The sequence below is a fragment of the Plecotus auritus genome, assembly GCF_963455305.1.
Source record: "Plecotus auritus genome assembly, chromosome: 8".
Taxonomy (NCBI): Eukaryota; Metazoa; Chordata; class Mammalia; order Chiroptera; family Vespertilionidae; genus Plecotus; species Plecotus auritus.
The window spans coordinates 58,803,367-58,822,543 of NC_137782.1; the positions used below are offsets into that span (position 1 = coordinate 58,803,367).

The following is a 19,177-nucleotide window of genomic DNA, read 5'->3' on the forward strand; positions in this document are numbered from 1 at the left end:
AAGACATGACCTTTTTGAGGATTCTATGCCGGGGCTGACCAGCAGCACCCGAACGATGGATGAACAGATTACTCCAACACAGTTTCACTGTGAAAGAGAGGGCTGAGGGGTCGCCTGGCTGATACCAACCAGGCAGCCTTGATTGCCTGCCTCGTTAGGCTTTTATTGGAATTTTTATCTTTAGATACAATCAGTAGGGTGAGTTATCTTGGGAGGACACATGTGTTTACATTGTCCTCTAGGCAAGGGCATCCAGGGATTAAGCATAAGGATTCCAGTAAACACCCAGGGGTTTTATACATGCACAGACTTGTGTGGAAAGGTCAAGGAATAATTAGGGGCTCCACCTTCAACACTCCCCTAAGTCAGAATTCCGGTAGACAGGGCAGGCAGCCTTCCACACACTTCCCTTTTATCAGAATGTCCTCCTTACAACTTTCCAACAAAGTCTCGTGTGCTCCCCAACAATCTATATAATATAAAACCTTAATATGCAAATAGACCGAACAGCGGAACAAACGAACAACTGGTCGCTATGACATGCACTGACCACCAGGGGGCATGTGTGGACCATGGTGGGTGTCAGCAACAGGTGGCAGAGCATGAAACATGGTGGGCATCAGCCGTGGCGGGAGGGTGGAGCAGGTGAGCGGGGGCGCCACACCAAGGCGGGGCGCCGGTCGCTGTCATCAGGGCGAGCCTCTGACGGTTACTGAAAATTCTTTGCTCCCGCACACCGCTGTCCCGCCCGGCACTCACACCTGCTGCCGGTGCCAGTCCTGCTTGCACCCGCAGCTGGCGCCGGAGCTGCTGCTCCCACCTGCAGCTGGCACCAGAGCCACCGCTCACACCCATTGCCGGCATCTGGCATCGGTCCCAATCGCTCAGCACTGTCAGCAGGTGTGAGTGGCGGCTGCTGGCCCCAATCGCCCCTCAGGGCTTCTCCACCTCCCCCTGCTCCTGAGGGGTGCTCGGGGCCAGCAGCCGCCACTCGCACCCGCTGTCGGCGATGGCCTCGCTCACACCCGCAGCCAGAGCCACCACTCGCACCCATTGCCAGCGCCCGGCACTGGTCCCGATCGCTTGGTGCCGTCAGTGGTGTGAGCATTGGCTGCTGGTCCTGCTTGGCCCTCAGGGCTTCTTCACCTCCCCCTGCTCCTGAGGGGCGATTGGGGCACCGGCCCTGCTTGCACCCACTGCTGGGGCTGGCCTCAATCACTCCGGGCCATCAGCGGATGTGAGCGGGGCCAGCGCCATCAGTGTGTGGGAGCAGTGGTGGTGGGAGCGGGGCTGCCAGCAGACAGGGGACCAGGGGCCGCAGAGGGAGGGGCTAGGCAGGGGCGTGGAGGATGGGCTGAGACCCACCCCTGTGCCCACCGCAGCCTCGGGGCCCACAGTTCAAGGTGCACGAATCCGTGCACTGGGCCCCTAGTTATACTTAATGCTCTCTGTGTATTACAAGGCCTCTCCACTCTAGCTAACAGAAACTGTAACTATTCCCAGAGGTAGTGAGCTCTGGGAATTATTTGGCCTACTGCTTTCGTTTGTTCTTTCCCTGGTCTGATGGAGTTTCATCCCAAACGTCCTAATCAGAACTCACTTAAGGATCAAGATTTTCAGAGCTCTGTCTCTGTGCAGCTACCTCTTCTGTTACGTCTCCCTGCAAATTCTAGCCACATCAGCCTTCCTGAACTCGATCTCGGTCTCCTCAATTCAGTGACACAGTGGGCCTCTGGCTCCCATCTCTGGGCTGCATATTGGAGGCACCTTCAAGAGGAAGATGGGGAATCCCCTCTTCCCTGTTTGTTTTCCTTCAGTCGGGGCTCACAGTTCTGTTTCCTGGTGTCGTGTCTGAAAACATTTGTTTTATAGATCTTCTCTGCTTTTCTAGTTGTTTATGGTGGAAGGAAATTCCCATAGCACTCAATCCTTCATGGGTTGAACTTTATACTAATTATTTTCATTATTGGTTTATACTTTAAAATATCCTTTAACTAATAGATGGTGATTCATTAAAGATTGTTAGAGACCTTTAAGAAAATTGTGTTTGGAGTTAGTTCATTAATATTTCTGTTTTACAATTCTACCAGAAAGCCAGGCTCTGTCAAGATTGCTATAGAATGTTGAGCTAGGAAATGATCTTCAAGGCTACCCTATTAATCAAAAATTAATTCACTATAGGCATACCTTGGTTAATTGCATTTTACTTTATTGTACTTCACAGATATTGCAATTTTTAAAAACTGAAGGTATGTGGCAACCCTGGTTTGAGCAAGTCTAATGGCACCATTTTTCCAACAGGCTCAGATGATGCTTAGCATTTTTTAGCAATAGAGTACTTTTTAATCAGGTATGTACATTGCTTTTCTTAGACATAATGCTATTGCACACTTTAATAGACTACAGTATAGTGTAAACATAACTTTTATATGCACTAGAAACCAAAAATTTGTGACTCACTTTATTGCCATATTCATTTTATTGTGGTAGTCTGGAACCAAATCCACAATATCTCCCAAGCACACCTGTACTTAATTTTTTAAATTCACTTTTAAAAGTGTTCAAAATTTTTACAAAGGTGGCAAGACCATTTAAAGGGAAATAACAATCTCTTCAACAAACTGTGCTGAGACAACTAAATATCCACATGCAAGAATAAAGTCGAACTCTAATCTCCTACCATATACAAAGGTTAATTCAAAATGGATCAAACACCTAAAAATAAAAGCTAAAAGTATAAAATCCTAAAAGAAAATACAGGAGTAAATCTTCATGACCTTGTTTTTGGCAATGTTTACTTAGATGTAAGGCCAAAAGCATAAGCAACAAAAGAAAATTTAATTAATTAAAAATTAATTTTGAATTCATCAAAGGATACTATCAAAGAGTGAAATAGACACCCACAGGGTGAGTGAAAATATTTGCGAATCATGTATGTGATAAGGGCCTATTATCCAGGACACATATAGAACCCTTACAACTCAACAACAACCCAATTAAAAAATGGGAAAAGAACTTGAATAGACGTCTCTTCAAAGAAGATATACAAATGGTTAACAAGCACATAAGATGCCCAGTGTCCTCAGTCATTAGGGAAATGCAAATCAAAACCACAAGGAGATATCACATCATGTCCACTAGGATGGTTATTGTTATGGATTGAATTGTGTTCCCTCCCAAGATATGTTGAACCAGTATCTATAACTGTGCCGCCTTATGTGGAAATTAGGCCTTTGCAGATTTAACCAAGTTAAGATGAGGTTATTAAGGTGGTTCTTAATCCAGTATGATTGGTGTACTTATAAAAAGGAGGGAAATGTGGATAAAAACACAGAAAGAAGATGACCATGTGAAGATAGAGGCAGACGTTAGTTACATTGCCACAAGCCAGTGAATGCCTGGGCTCCAAGAAGCTGGAAGAGGCACGGAAGGACCCTCCCCTAGGCTTTGGACGGAGCAGGGTTCTGCAAATGCCTTGATTTTGGATTTCTAGCCTCCAGAACTGAGATAAGAAATTTGTTGTTTTAAGCCACCCAGTTTGTGGTACTTTATTACAGAGCCCTAGAGCACTGATACAGGTTTAATTTTTAAAATGGAAATAACAAATGTTGGCAAATGGGATGCTTAACTTTATGTGTCAACTTGATAGGGCCATGGTACTCAGATATTTGGTCAAACATTCTGGTTGTTTCTGTGAAGGTGTTTTTTGGGTCACATTACTGTGGGTGTTTCTCATCTAGTCAGTCAAAAATCTTAATAAAAAGACTGACATTCCCTTGAGCAACAAGGAATTGCTGCCAGCAGACTGCCTTTGGATTGGAACTGCAACTCTTTCCCAGGTCTCTAGCTGCTGGCCTTCCCCTGCAGACTTTGGACTTACCAAGCCAATTCCTTAAAATAAATCTGTCTCTTTATATGCACATCCTGTTGGTTCTAATTCTCTGAAGCACTCTAATACAGCAAGGATGTGGAGAAATTGGAACCTTCATACATTGCTGGTGGAAAAAAAATGGTGCAGCCACTGTGGAAAATCATTTGGTGATTCCTTAATGAGTTAAACAGAATTACCATATGATCCAGCAATTCTACTAGGCATATATCTACAAGAACTGAAAACAGGTGTTCAAACAAAAATGTGTACAAGAATGCTCATAGCAGCACTACTGACAATACCCAAAAGGTAGAAACAATATAAATATCCATCAACTGATGGATAAATGAATGTGGCATATCCATATAATGAAATATTCAACCATAAAAGGAATACAATTCTGACAACTACTACAAAATGAATGAACCTTGAAAACACTATGCTGAGGGAAAGAAGCCAGATTCAAAAGGTCACATATTATAGATTTCATTTATATTAAATATTCAACACAGGCAACTTCATGAAGACAAAAAGCAGATTAGTGGTTGCCTGGGGTGAGGGGAGGAAAGGGGTACAACAAGAGTGTGCTTAATGGGTGTGGGGTTTCCTTTTGAGAGGATGGAAATGTTCTGGAACTAGATTGTGGTGATGGTCGCATATCACAAATGTACTAAATGCCACTGAATTGCACACTTTTAAAATGGCTAAAATGGTAAATTTATGTTATGTGTATTTTACCACACACACAAAAACACGTGTTCCAAGTACACACAAAAGACTAATTCATGAGTTCACTAATTAACCAAAAAAAAATGAACTTCTCAAGTTAACAAAAATAGAACAGTGAAGCGAGAATTAAAGGTCCTAAAATGAGTCATGTGTGTAACCACTGCAATAAGCAAGCAGGCTTGTGGAACTCAATTCACAAAGCAATTTTATTTTTGTCCCCAACTGTCCCTTGAAATCCACTTTGTGGGACTGGTGCATTTGCTAACTCTAGAACAGTGGGGTTCTCAACCTTTTTAATGCTGCGACCCTTTAATACAGTTCCTCATGTTGTGGTGACCCCCAACCATAAAATTATTTTCATTGCTACTTCATAACTAATTTTGCTACTGCTATGTATCGTATTGTAAATATCTGTGTTTTCTGATGGTCTTAGGCTCTACAGCAGTGATTCTCAACCTGTGGGTCACGACCCACAGGTTGAGAACCGCTAGCAGGGTCGCCTAAAGACCACCGGAAAACACAGATATTTACATTACGATTCATAGCAGTAGCAAAATTAGTTACGAAGTAGCAATGAAAATAATTTTATGGTTGGGGGTCACCACAACATGAACTGTATTAAAGGTTCGCGGCATTAAAAAGGTTAAGAACCACTGCTCTAGAAGAAAACTCAGGTCTCCACAACTTCTCCAGTCAATCTTATTTAATAACTAGAGGCCCGGTGCACGACATTCATGCACTCAGGAAGGTCCCTCAGCCCAGCCTGCGTCTTCTCACAGTCCACCCTCTTGCAGTCCGGAGCCCTCGGGGCATGCGGAGCGGGCCTAAGCCAGCAGGTGGACATCCTTAGCGCTGCCACGGAGGCGGGAGAGGCTCTCACCACTGCCGCTGTGCTCACCAGCCATGAGCCCGGCTTCCGGCTGAGTGGGGCTCCCCCTGTGGGAGTGCAGCAACCACCAGGGGGCAGCTCCTGCGTTGAGCGTCTGCCCCCCTGGTGGTCAGTGTGCGTCATAGCAACTGGTCATTCCACTGTTGGGCCAAAACCGGCTCTCCAACATCTCCCGAGGGGTCCCGGATTGCGAGAGGGCGCAGGCCAGGCCAAGGGACCCCACTGGTGCACGATCGGGGCCAGGGAGGGACGCAGGAGGTTGGCCAGTAGGGGAGGGACCGTGGGAGGGCTCCAGGGCATGTCCAGCCTGTCTCGCTCAGTCCCGATGGGCTGGATCCCAGCAGCAAGCTAACCTGAGGGTTGAAGCATCTGCCCCCGGTGGTCAGTGCACATCATAGCGCCTGGTCAATCAGTCAACTGCCCCCTTGTGGTCAGTGCACATCATAGCAAGCAGTTGAGCGGCCTTAGCATATCATTAGCATATTACGCTTTGATTGGTTGAACGGCTGACCGGCCAACCAAACAGTTAGCATATTAGGTTTTTATTATATAGGATAATAGTAATAGTAACACTATTACTAATAAAGTCCCATAGTCACCCTAAAGGTGCAAAACAGTTTCAATTCAGAAATTTAAATGTCCAATCCATGTTATAATCAAAAGAATTTATCATTTGAACTTAAGGCTTTTCTGGAGGCTGCTGCAGGTGGGAAGCCAGCATTGTTTAAGGTTTAGGGCAGTGGGAATGAGGAAAGAGAGAAGCAAGAGAAAATCCTTACTTGAGGCATTGTGGTGACTGGGCACTGGCTGGGCAAGAGTTTCATTACTTTCTCACATAGGCTTTTCCAGCATCCTGAGTGGCTCATTCTCTCCCAGGCATCTCTCAGGGGTGGTACTTACCCCTGGCTCTTTATTTCTTGCTTCTTCCTCCACACTGCAAGGCAGAGTCCACCTCCTTGAGGAGTGACCCATGCCGGTTCTCCTGCATGCAGCTCACAACTGTTCCATGGGAGGCAAGCATGCATCTCCTGCCCCGACAAACTCTAGGAATGGAGGCTGCATCTGACTCAGCCACCTTTCCATGGCTCCATCGTCAAAGCACCTAGCCAGCCCCTTGAATCTCATTCTTTGGGTTTTTCCAGGCAGGGGTCTAGTCTACCTGATCACCACCCTACAAGGGACACATAGTAACCTCCATGGAGGCCCCTTCCCTAGCCTTGAGGTGAGAGGCAGGGGCATCCACTGCTCTCAAAACACACAAATGAATCTCTTCAAAGAAATCCCAACCAAAAACCCTCTTCTTTCAACTCTAACTCCTCTTTCATCCCTTAATGTGGACAAGTTTAAGGGGGCTACAGGTTTTTTACCATCTCCATTATAAAAATAGCATATGGTATACATATTGTGGTATCTTCCAAAAAACATCGATTTTAACCTTATTACCAAGCCTGGCCGGCATGACTCTAAGGTTGAGCGTCGACCTAAGAGCCAGCAGGTCGCAGTTCAATTTCTGATTAGGGCACATATCTGGGTTGTGGGGCTCGATCCCCAGTGGAGAGGGCATACTGGAAGCAGCCAATCAACAATTATCTGTCATCATTGATGTTTCTCTCTCCCCCTTCCTCTCTGAAATCAATAAAAATATTTTTTAAAAAATACTTACATTCATTGTTGAATGTGTAACAGCTACCATTGAGTCCCTAATTTGTCCCAGGCATGGCACTAGGCCCTTTTTACAAACATCTCATTTAAAGTTTATAGGTATATTGTTTGTTAACTATTTTATCATTTTCATAACTGAGGATTGATAACTGGCTTTAAAACTGTGGAGTGCATGTTAGTAAGATTTTCAGTAGGAAAAATTATTCTGAAAGCCTAGTCATAGAACTTCAGATCTGGAAAGGGCTCCAGAGGTTGTTTTGTCAACCTCATTCATTTCCTTAAGAAGCTGCAGAGGTCCCGAAAGGCTTGAGTTGAGGGACTTGCCCATGGTCATCACAGTGAGATGAGATGTGAGTTATCACTTGCCACAGCTGCCTCTTATTCGTAAAAAGTAATATTAAATTCTGATTTATACTGCTAATTTTAATATTTTTCAAACCAGTAGTAGAAATGAATTTTTAATGCAAACTATTTCAGAGTCTAAAAAATTAAACAAACTGGGCTTCCAAGACCACATAGAGCTGTATGAATCCCAATTTACTATATGGGAGAATGGATTCTTAATTGAATCTGTGCCTTAGAGTGGGAGAGTAATTTTTAAGTGGAAAATCCTGTGGAGGTGGTGATGAGAATGAGTTGAGTCCAAGAAAAAGTAAGATAGCAAACCAGGCTGGAAAATAGCTTTTTCTTAAAGATCTGAAGGAAACCAAATGCAGATTGTTTGGGCTCAGACACTGAACTATCTTTACTCCATCCTCCTAGTCTTGGCAGGCTCTTGTGTTCGGATCCTTTTAGATAACAATCTCCAGGATTTCATAAACCTCTTTCCATACATTAGCACTATGGTGACAGTATTCGTTTAACAAATACGGGAACCTAGGACATGGCATTCAGTGTAGCATTCTTCTCATGCAACCCAACAATCATAAGCTTTTAGGGTTGGCAGGGAGCCTAGAAATAACTGAGTCCAATACCACCATTTCAAAGATAAGAAAACTGAGGCCCAGAGAAAGAAACACCTGTCCCGGGAAGGTCACACAGTTAATGGTTCTAATCACAAAGGTTAAGCATTTTGACAGATACATGAACTCTTGAGTAGTTACATCTTCAGCTCTGTGGACTTAGAGTCACATTTTGTAGCATGAAGTGCTAATTAAACCAGATGAATTATAGTCTTACTATTTATAAGTAGGAGTGAAGACATTAACTAGGCCATGAAACCTGGGGCACAGAAGGAGCTCTTGTTTCCTGAGATCCACATATTACATTGAACCTTTGTATTTTAAAACAGAACGTGGGTAATGCAGTCTCAACTCTCCTAACTCGGGACCTGGGCTTGAGTTGCATTTAGTCTTAAAGGACCAGCTATTACAGTTTTCTGTATCATGAGTTAAATGAATAATCCTACTCCTTCAGGCAAATGCTGCCCTCACCCAGTGGAAAGGTTAAAACCATCTTTCCAAACACCAATCACTTCAAAAGGAATGATTTCAAAATATTTTCTATTATTTTGAGTTTTAACAATAATACTTAGTCAACACGCTTCATTGAATTTAAAAGTGAAAAGGAGAAAGGAAACCCACAAAAATGTTTTTAAAAGCATACCACTCAGGTTTAAATTATCTCAACTTTTTCCTCTCGCTGTTCAGAATGGCTTTCACTGTACTGCCAAAATCAAATATCTCTCAGGAGGCCTAGTGGTGCAAACAAAAGCGCTGAAATCAAAGAACTTGCAAGTTTAATCTGTCAGAGACTGTGGTACTGGGGAGAAAGTCACGTAACTTCTCTTCATCAGTTCCCACTTCTGTGCAATGAGGATAAAACTGTGGAGGTACCTCTCCTGGGTACTATGTGGCTGGCTAATTAAAGCTAATTAAGCCCCTGGAAAATACTATGTAAGTGCTGGGTATTTATGTGCCACTAAGACCCACAAAAACTCCTCAGAGACAAGATTTTCTGCAGACAGCACAATCTCTATTGGTGATTACTAATTACCCACTGCTTACAAAGAAAGCACTGTGTTCTGCAAAAGGGTAGGGAAAGGAAACAGTACACAATGTCATTCAACAACACCATCTTTATTCAAAAATATATATCTATGAGACATTTCAGAATATACTGCTGCCAACAAAGACAGCCTATACTTCTAAATAAAGTCCTAAATTAATATACAAATTTAAGCTTTAAAAATATTCTTTAAGAAAAAAGGGGGGAAGAACGAAGACTTTCTGAGGAATATGACCTAAAGGAAAGGTCCTTTAAGGTCTATGGATGCCCTAAGTAAAGAAGAAAAAACACAAAATAAAAACCACCCACCCCACCCTGCCAGATCCTTAAATTAAACAAATGAAGTAAAGCACACTTGGGGAGGATATGGGAGAATTAGATTTAAAAAAACAAAAGCATTTCATTAAAACAACAACAAAAAATACCAAAACTAACTTCCTCACAGGAAGTCCACTAGTAGTAACAGGTGTTAAGAGGCCAACATATTCTTTTACATAATTGCTAGTTTCATTTCTTGCTCTTGCTGCAATAATTATGCACCAATGGCTGGTTAGATGCAATCGGATAAAACATCAGAGTGGGCAAGATTCATTCTGTTATAACATTTCATCTAGCTGATCAGAGCAAATATCTACCATACCCTTTCTTTGGGTTGATTTGTGGCTAGTAAAATTTTGCGTCCTTGATGAAAACATACAGAATGTCCAAGGTCTGTTCAGAAACATGCTCTTAGGTAGAACTAAAGCAGCACACCACATGGGGAGAGGCATATGTGCAGAAAGAGCAAAGACTCGAATTCATCTTGCAATTTTAGTAAAGTCACCCACTGCCCTATGGCCCCTGGGAAGAAATTTTTATATATAGACTCATTAATTTAATCATGACAGGACAACAGGCAGTGTCAATAAGAAACAACACAGTCCATATTGAAATCTGAAAAAATAGCTTAAATGCTACTAGGTTCTACACAGAGTTAAATTGAATACCTGCTGTGACCTTTCACTGTTTTCACTTTTGGCAGGCAGCAGGGCTCCTTTAAGGGAAACCTCTATACTTTTAAAAACATAGGTTATGTTTTAACATGTAAAATTACATGTAATTGGCTTTTTGGTAATCCTCAGAATAATGGAGAATCTGATCCCATGTTATAGCTTTGGGATTTCAACCCCTGGGCTATAATTCCTATTACACTATTGGGGCAAATGGTTTTCTGCCATTTCCAATGTCTAAAATAAGCCTGCCAAAACAGAATGATTTATAGTTAGCAGGTCTAACCTTTACTAAAAGCAAGTAATGTCAGCTGGCATGATAATAGAATTAAAACCCAAAATTAATATCCCTAACTTTCCCCCTTCCCCTGCCCGAAATAAGCTATTCAGTTACATCTGATACAAAGTATCCTGGGCACAGGGACACGTGCAATGATGTGACTGATGGACAGATGAACATGCACGGTGTCATATTTGCAAGGGAGATAAGCAAGTGCAGTCACCTGAGGACATATGCCCACACAGTGAATTGTTAGTGTGTGCCCTACTCCCCAAAAGAAAGGGTCAAAGCAGCACCCACACAGAACCCAGGCTCTCAGCATGCCTTTAGCTTTTCGGCCCACCACTGCCATTGCTAACAAGCACCTTCACAGCCAACTGGGGTCAGAAGGCTGTTTTTAGGAAGGTGTTCTATGACGCTGGGAAGACCCTTGAAAAGGGCAGCCCGTTTGTAGGAACATGAAGCAAAGTACTTATTTTAAACTCATCTTTTAATTCCTGTTACTCTGTCTCTGAACTATGATTTTATGTCCCAGATCAGCTCCTAATCTTCTTGCTAGATTCTCTAGACTGCTTACAAAACAAATGCACCCAACCCTCAACTATACATCGCCAGAAGTAATAGTAGGGGAGAATCAGAGATTTAGCAAACTCCTTATGGCAAAGCTGTTCGACAGTTGTGCCTCCCTTCGGGGTTGATGGAGTCAGGAAAGCCAATGACTCCAGGTTGAATCCCTCAGTGGAAGCCTGTACTGAACTCGAACGAGCCCAGCTCAGACGGAAGCTGCTTTCATGACACAATGCTATCATCAAGGACAAGATTCTTCTGAAAGCTTCCAGAAGTACACATGATTTTCATAACTTCTTGAGTATAAAGTGAGAGCTAAGAAAGGAAAACCAACAGGGGCATAAAAACACAAAGTGGGAGAGTTTGTATTCTTTCCAAATATCAATCTAAACTGGATTCCACTCACCACTGTTCTGAATTGTGCTCAACAGGAGAGGCTGGAGAGGAGAACCAGAGTTTGTGGTTCTTTCTGGAGGCTGGGGGCCAGGCGGAAGGAGGGATAGAACCAGGGGCTACAAGGTTATTTCCAACCATGACTTGCCCTCTTCTTTCTGCTGGTAGAGATGGGAATCTGGGGCATGGCAACTGCCCTAGTCAGTAGAAAAGAGGTCACCAGCAGAGGGCAGGGGGGCCAAGCCCCCTGTGACGTTGGGCAGCAATGAGAGGTCTGGCAAGCTCTGAATATGGGACTTCAGTTCCTTACGGACCTGGGTTACCCGAGCAAGCTTCTGTTTATATTCCTAAGGAAACAAAGAGAAGACAATACAGTAAGTCTTTGCGTGCTGGTGGCCAAGTTTAAGGACCCAATACAGACATTCTCACCCTCTTTTCCTACATTCTCCCCACCAGATCGCCCCTCCCCTATTCAGCTAAAGGACAATGCTAGGTTTTCAAACTCTGTAAAACTTTATATAAAAAAGGAAAGCAGAATTCAATACTGGCAACAGCATGAAATGGTATTTCACTTAGCACTTGAGATTTGGAAGTAAAAAGAAGTGACATTTTGTATTTACAGTCTTTTATTTGGTTTTTAGCTATTTCAAAAATGCCTTATAAAATACAGATGCTTAGGGTTTACAATTATTTTGAAGGCTATACCTAGACATGGCTAGAAAAATCACTATAAAACATACTTTCTGTGTTAAACTTGGAGATTAAACCAGATTTATCATTTTTGCAGACAATGACTACACGAGCTCAAAATACCCAATGCCACTACCTATGCTTATTCCATTCCCGAGTAACCGAACAAGTCCCTGATGAGGTTTCTAGTCTACCCTAAACAGACCAGACTTATCCTCCAAAAGCCTAGCTTTCATCAAGTCACCCCTCTGAGAAAGTGAAGCACAGCATCACACTGTTTCCACGACTGCTCAGAGCTCAAGGTCTTCTAAAATGAGCTCCTGCCAACTATATTTCTTAGAACTTCCCAACCCCTAGGCACATGCTACTGCCTGTAGGGCCATTTCTTCAGGATTCTCCTCAAGCCCAGAGGGGAACACAATCTAGACACGGGTCTTTCTTCTCCTGGTCCCAGCAAAGCCCAGCCTCCACTCCTCTGCCTATCCGCTTGAGTTCCACCTCTCTAGGGAAATCTTTCCTCCTCGTCCAGGAGACTGGTCTGCACCTCTGCCTGCTCTGGAACCCTCCTGTGCACAGAACATGCATCTGGGCCCCTTACCAGCCTGCTTTTAGGCACTCTCTCCATTCATGCTAGACTTCCATGTTCCTCTAAACCAGCTGTCGCCAACCGGTGGTCCTCGGACCACTGGTGGTCCATGAGGTCTGAAAGGTTGGCGAGCACTGGTTTAAGAAAACCTTTGGAGCAGCAGTCGCCAACTGGTGTGCTCCGCGGACCACTGGTGGACCGTGAGGTCTGAAAAGTTGGCAACCGCTGCTCTACTAGTAAATGATGACTCCCTTGATGATGGGAACTGAGTATACCACTTTCCCTCCTCAGCTCCCAGTTATAGGTTCTCTTGGTAAATCTGTATGGAATAACCCACCAGGTCATGTGAGGTCTGTGGTTTACAGCCCCCTTGGGGCTTGTCTTTTTTCCTCTAGTTGTGCCAGCCTCCTTAGTGTTTCTGTAAAGACAAGGATGTTTCTGAGACTGGGTCCTTGCTGACTAATGCTCTCCTGCAGGAACATAAGAGAAAGCACTGGGCTAAGACTCAAAGACCTGGGTTTAGTTTTGGCTCTGACTCTAACTTGCTTTGTGACTGGGGACACGTTTCCTCTCTTCCTTCATCCTCACCTTCCTTAACTGAAAATGAAAGAACTGGACCACCCATAGATCTTTCTTCAAGTTCTAGATCCCTTCATGCCAATACCGCATGCACACTTGGAGAGGCAGAGGGTTTGAGGGCATAAGTACGCTTGGGAAGAGTGATAAGACAGGAAATAAGTTAAAAGAAGTACACTTAGTTCAAGTTGTAAAAATGAAGTCCAAGCAAGGAGTGGAAGAGGGGAATCAGGGATGCAGGCAGGCAGGGTCTGCCCCCACATTCCCATAGGCAGTCAGCCTCCCCTGAAATAACGGTCGCTCACACAGGTCATCAAATGGAGAGACTGGGAAAGAAAGTAAGTGCTCTCGGCACCACATTTATTTTTTGTGTGTGGAATTAATACAACTATAACCACAACACGTAAGTACTTAATAATGAGCCCCTCATCAAACTTGTAAGCTTCAGGAGGCTACACCAGATCCATCTGCTTTCTCCCAGCATACACCATGCCCAGCAGGACTGAACAGTAGGTGTCCGACACCATTGCCCAAAGAAATAATAGTATATAAAACATAATATTATGAGCAAGTACACAGTATTAATCAGCTTTAATTCTTGAAACTGAAGACTAATTTCAAATGTGAGGATCTAAAATGTCAAGTTCCCTCCCTGTCCTTCCCTCTACAAACATTTTTCTTCATTGGTTTTACATACTTCAAAGGAAATCAATAGAAGATCCATTCTATTACTGGGCATGGATTCATTTAATTAATTTCTCCTGAATTCTAGGTAGAAAAAGGGTAAAATACTTACTCCCTGCTCAAATCCTCTGACCAAAGCTGACAAATAAAAGCCGCTTCGATTTGAAGCCATGCACTCCTGGCAGCTATAGAGCACTTCATTTGAAGGAATTCCTCAAGAACAGTTGAATGTCACTGAGTCTCTAGTGAGCTAAGCTGGGACTAGAATCCAAGACTCCTCACTCTTGGGTGATCCTCAGACTGACTTAGCAAATCCATCTGAGGCTAAAAGGAAAGACAGTTGATCTGATCAGATACCACCTTAGGTTCAAATATCTCTCTCCCAGGCAATCTTTAAAACAAACAAAAATACCATTTGCTCCTATTTGTGGTGGGGTGTTATCATAATTAGGTGTTATTATATCCTAGATATCATAAAAAAACCCTTCATTTTAATAAAAAGAAACATGTTCCACATTAAAGTCCTCTCGTTAGGCCACTCTGAAAGCTGAAGGATCCTGCCCATACCTCCTCATGCTACCAGTTATTCTTTCCCTAGGGATTTCTATTTTAGAGCAGATGCATGAGCCTAGGAATAGGGCATTACTAGAAAAGAATGGGATTGAAAAATACAGAGCTGCAAGAAACAAGGTTGACATACAAAAGTCAATCACTTTACTATATACCAGCAATAAACAAGTGAAATTTGAAATTAAAACACAGTATTTATTAGCACCCAAAACAATTAAAAACTTAGATATAAATCTAATAAATATGCACAAGATTGTCTGAGAAAACTACAAAACTCTGATGAACAAAGAACTAAATAACTGAAGAGAAATTCTATGTTCATAGCTAGAAATGTGGTAGGCAGACAGACATGAGCAGAGCAACGATGAAGGGCCAGATACAGAAGGTCATTTAGGTGGAAAGCCCAGGTGCCTAGGTAGGGACAACTGTATGGTGGAACCTTGCCCCCCAGGGTGACCTTTCCTCCTCTAGCATATCGCTGGTCATGTGGTTTGAGACCCCTGACCTTTTCTCCCTAGAGATAACATCTAAGCCTCAGTTGTAGTTCGGCTCCAGGCCCAGAAAAGCAGCAAAACAAACAAGTGACACCAGGGCTGACCTCAAGACCAGCTGCATTGACTAATGACCTTCTGCCCTGGCACGGACCAAGCAATCAGTGGAGACCTAGACCCTGAGAGAACACACCTAGAAAGCTGCTAAATCTTATAATGAGATAGTCCCCTGGGACCTCCCCTAAAATCTTCACCCTTAAAACCATTAGGACGAGGAACCAGTGGCTCTCCCTTCCGAGAGCACGCCCACACCTTTCCCTTTCCCTTACCCACCCCAGGCACATTAGCATTACTTCCCTCACTCTAAGCTCCAAGGGCCCTTCCTTTACCTGTATAACTTGTTTCCTAAGTCCATTTCTTCCAGGAATTACTTTTTCTACCTCTGTGATTTTATAAATAAACTAGTGGCCCAGTGCACAAAATTCGTGCACATTAAAAGGGAATTAATTAGAGGAAATATTTTAATATTACTCTTTGCCCTTTCTCTATAATAGAAGTGTCAGAGATGAAAGAAAATTAGTAAAATTTATATGAATATCTCCCTCCTGTCAGAGTCTGGGGCACACCACGGGACCTAGAGTCAAGTACCCGCCCACCATCCGCACACACTTCGAAAACCCAGGAGACCAAGACCTAGCCGGCCCCACCCCCATTGGGTGAGACCCAGACCTGGCCGCCGGCCCCACCCCGTCAAGCCCCTCCAGGTGGGGGGTGGGGGGGGTTCAGCCTCAGGTCCCCAAGCCAGACGCTGGGTGGAAGGGGGGGGTCACAGCCTGAGGTCCCCGTCAAGCCCTACCAGGGCTTGAGGTCCCTTGCCCCGGCTAGGCGCCATGCAGCCTCAGGTCCCTGCTGTTTGGTTGTGTCGTTATGGCATCCCAGCTAATTTGCATATTCCTCTATTACAGTGGTTGGCAAACTGCGGCTCGTGAGCCACATGTGGCTCTTTGGCCCCTTGAGTGTGGCTCTCCCACAAAATACCATGTGCGGGTGCGCACATACAGTGTGATTGAAACTTCGTGGCCCATGCGCAGAAGCCGGTTTTTGGCTCTCAAAAGAAATTTTGATCGTTGTATTGTTGATATTTGGCTCTGTTGACTAATGAGTTTGCCGACCACTGCTCTATTATATAGATGGTCTCTTATAGTTTGGGTCTTGACTCTGAATTCTTTCCTAGCCAGAACCCAAGCACCAAGGTTGCTGAACCCAGGTCCAGTCTAACACCTGGTGCCATTCCTGCTGCCTACAACAGGAAGACTCAATACTGTTATGATGTGCGTTCTTCCCAACTTTATCTATAGATCCAATGCAATCCCAACCAAAATCACAGCAAGTTCTTTGGTGGAGACAGACAAATTGATTCTAAAGTTAATATGGAAAGAGAAAAGATTCAGAATAGCCAAAACAATATTAAGAAAAACAAAGTCAGAACTACCTGACTCCAAGACTTACTATAAAGCTACAGTATTCAAGACAATATGGTACTGGCAAAAGAACAAACAGATCAATGCAACAGAATGCAGAGCCCAGAAACAGGCCCATACAGTCATCTGATCTTTGACAAAAGAAACAGAAACGATACAGTGGGAAAAAGGCAGTATTTTCAACAAATGGTGCTGGAACAATTAAAAAAAAAAAAAACACAAACAAAAAAAACAAATCTAGACATGGGTTTTACATCCTTTTAAAAAGTAATTCAAAATGAATCACAGGCCCTAGCTGATTTGGCTCAGTGGAGAGTGTCAGCCTGTGGACTGAAGGGTCCCGGGTTCAATTCCAGTCAAGGGCACATGCCCGGGTTGTGGGCTCGATCCGCAGGAAGGGGCATGCGGGAGGCAACCAATCAATGATTCTCTCTCATTATTGATGTTTCTCTCTCTCTCTCCCTCTCCCTTCCTCTCTGAAATCAATAAAAATATATTTTTTAAAAAATGAATCACAGATAAAAATGTAAAAGCACAAAACTATAAAACTCCTAGAAGATAACACAGAAGAAAATCTAGATCAGTGCTCAGCAAACTGCGGCTCGCGAGCCGCATGTGGCTTACGAGCCGCAGTTTGCCGACCACTGATCTAGATGATCTTTAATTTGGTGATGACTTTTAGATACAACACCTTAGGCAGGACCTATGAAAGAACTAATAAACTGGACTTCATTAAAAAGAAAAAAAATCCTGCTCTGTGAAAGACACTGTCAAGAGAATGAAAATGTTTGCAAAAGACATTAGGAAAATGCAAATTAAAACAATAATGATATCACCACATACCTATTAGAATTGCCAAAATCCAGAACACTGATAACAGCAAATGCTGATAAGGACTTGGAGCAATGGGAACTCCAATATGTTGCTGGTTAGAATGCAAAATAGTACAGCTATTTTGGAAGACTAGTCTGGCAGTCTCTTACAAAACTAAACATACACTTACCATAGGATCCAGCAATTACACTCATTGGTATTTATGCAAAGGAACTGAAAACTTATGTCCACACAAAAAAATGCACATGAGTATTTATAGCAGCATTACTCATAACTGTTTAAAAGAACACAAGATGTCCTCCAGCAGGTGAATGAATAAACAAATTTTGGTATAGCCAAACACCAGAATATTATTCAACACTAAAAAGAAGTGAGCTATCAAGCCATGAAAAGACATGGAAGAACCTTAAAAACATAAGACTAAGTGAAAGAAGCCAACCTGAAAAGGCTAAGAGTCCAACTATATGACATTCTGAAAAAGGCAAAACTATGGCAAGAGGAGCTAGAGTGGGTAGGGAAGAATAGACAGAGCACAGAGAATTGTTAGGGTAGTGAATATACTGTAATGATGGATATGTCCAAATGAGTAGAATGTACACCAATGTAAACCCTAATGTAAGCTATGGACTTTGGGTCATTACAATGTGTCAATATACATTCATTAAGGGTGACAAATGTGCCACTCTGTTGGGCTATGCTGATAGTGGGGGGAGACTATACTAGTATATGTGTGGGGGTAGGGAGTATATGGAAATCTATGTTCCTCTTAATGTTGTTGTGAACCTAACACTGCTCTAAAAAAAATGGCCTTTAAAAAAACACACACCCTTGGCCCAAAAGATTTAAATACATCAGCAAGGGTGTATAGGTATATACTTGAATATCCAAATATAGGTAAAGATTGCCTTTAAGAGTTCTTACCATTTGCAACAACATGGATGGAGATGGAGAGCATTATGCTAAGTGAAATAAGCCAGGCAGAGAAAGATAAATATCACATGATCTCACTCATTTGTGGAATATAATGAACAACATAAACTGATGAACAAAAATAGATCCAGAGACAGAGAAACATCAATCAGAACGTCAAACCTCAGGGAAGTAGGGGACAGTGGGGGTAAGGGAGAGAGATCAACCAAAGGACTTATATGCATGCATATAAGCCTAATCCAGCCGTGGGCAAACTTCGGCTGTTCTATCCGGCCCGCGGAGCCGAAAGAGCGGAGGGTTCTCTTGCTCTCCCCTCCGCTTCTTTACTTTGAATTTATATTAGTTCACACAAACACTCCATCCATGCTTTTGTTCCGGCCCTCCGGTCCAGTTTAAGAACCCATTGTGGCCCCCGAGTCAAAAAGTTTGCCCACCCCTGGAATGGACACAGACAACAGGGGGGTGGGGGCATGAATGGGAGGTGGGGGGTAATGAGGGAATAAGGACACATATGTAATACCTTAATCAATAAAGAAATTTAAAAAAAGATTTCCTTTAAAACTATTAAAATATGTTACCTGTTTAACTGGGACAGTTGAATGACCCAGTTTAATGCCTTGAGGAGAGATGATCAGGTTAGAATTCACAACCAGCTCTGACTAGGTCAAAAGTGAGGCTATAGTAATTTTTTAGTCCCTAAATAGATTCAGTAGCAACTGAATGTGATCTCTCCCACCTCTCCCATTTTTTAAAATAGATTTAGCCTTTTTCCAAATAAAGTCATCTATAAATGTTGCCATAGACCAACAAAAAAATTAAGAGTGAATCCAGTCTGGCTGGTGTTGCTCAGTGGTTGAACATCAACCCATGAACCAAGAGGTCACAGTTCAATTCCCGGTCAGGGCACATGCCTGGGTTGCAGGCTTTATCCCAGTAGAGGGTGTGCAG

At 43.1% G+C, this 19,177-nt stretch overlaps 1 protein-coding gene across 2 annotated transcripts in view; it reads right to left on the bottom strand.

Annotated features, from left to right (window-relative positions):
- Nucleotides 1-9,210: 9,210 nt before the first annotated feature.
- RPRD1B (regulation of nuclear pre-mRNA domain containing 1B) overlaps nucleotides 9,211-19,177 on the bottom strand; it is a 60,821-nt gene continuing 50,854 nt past the window's right edge. For both annotated transcript variants that reach the window (XM_080683803.1, XM_080683804.1), the window contains one exon: nucleotides 9,211-11,734. In XM_080683803.1, the coding sequence (XP_080539929.1) occupies nucleotides 11,585-11,734 (150 nt within the window). In that variant the 3' untranslated portion in view covers nucleotides 9,211-11,584. The remainder of the gene's footprint in view (nucleotides 11,735-19,177) is intronic.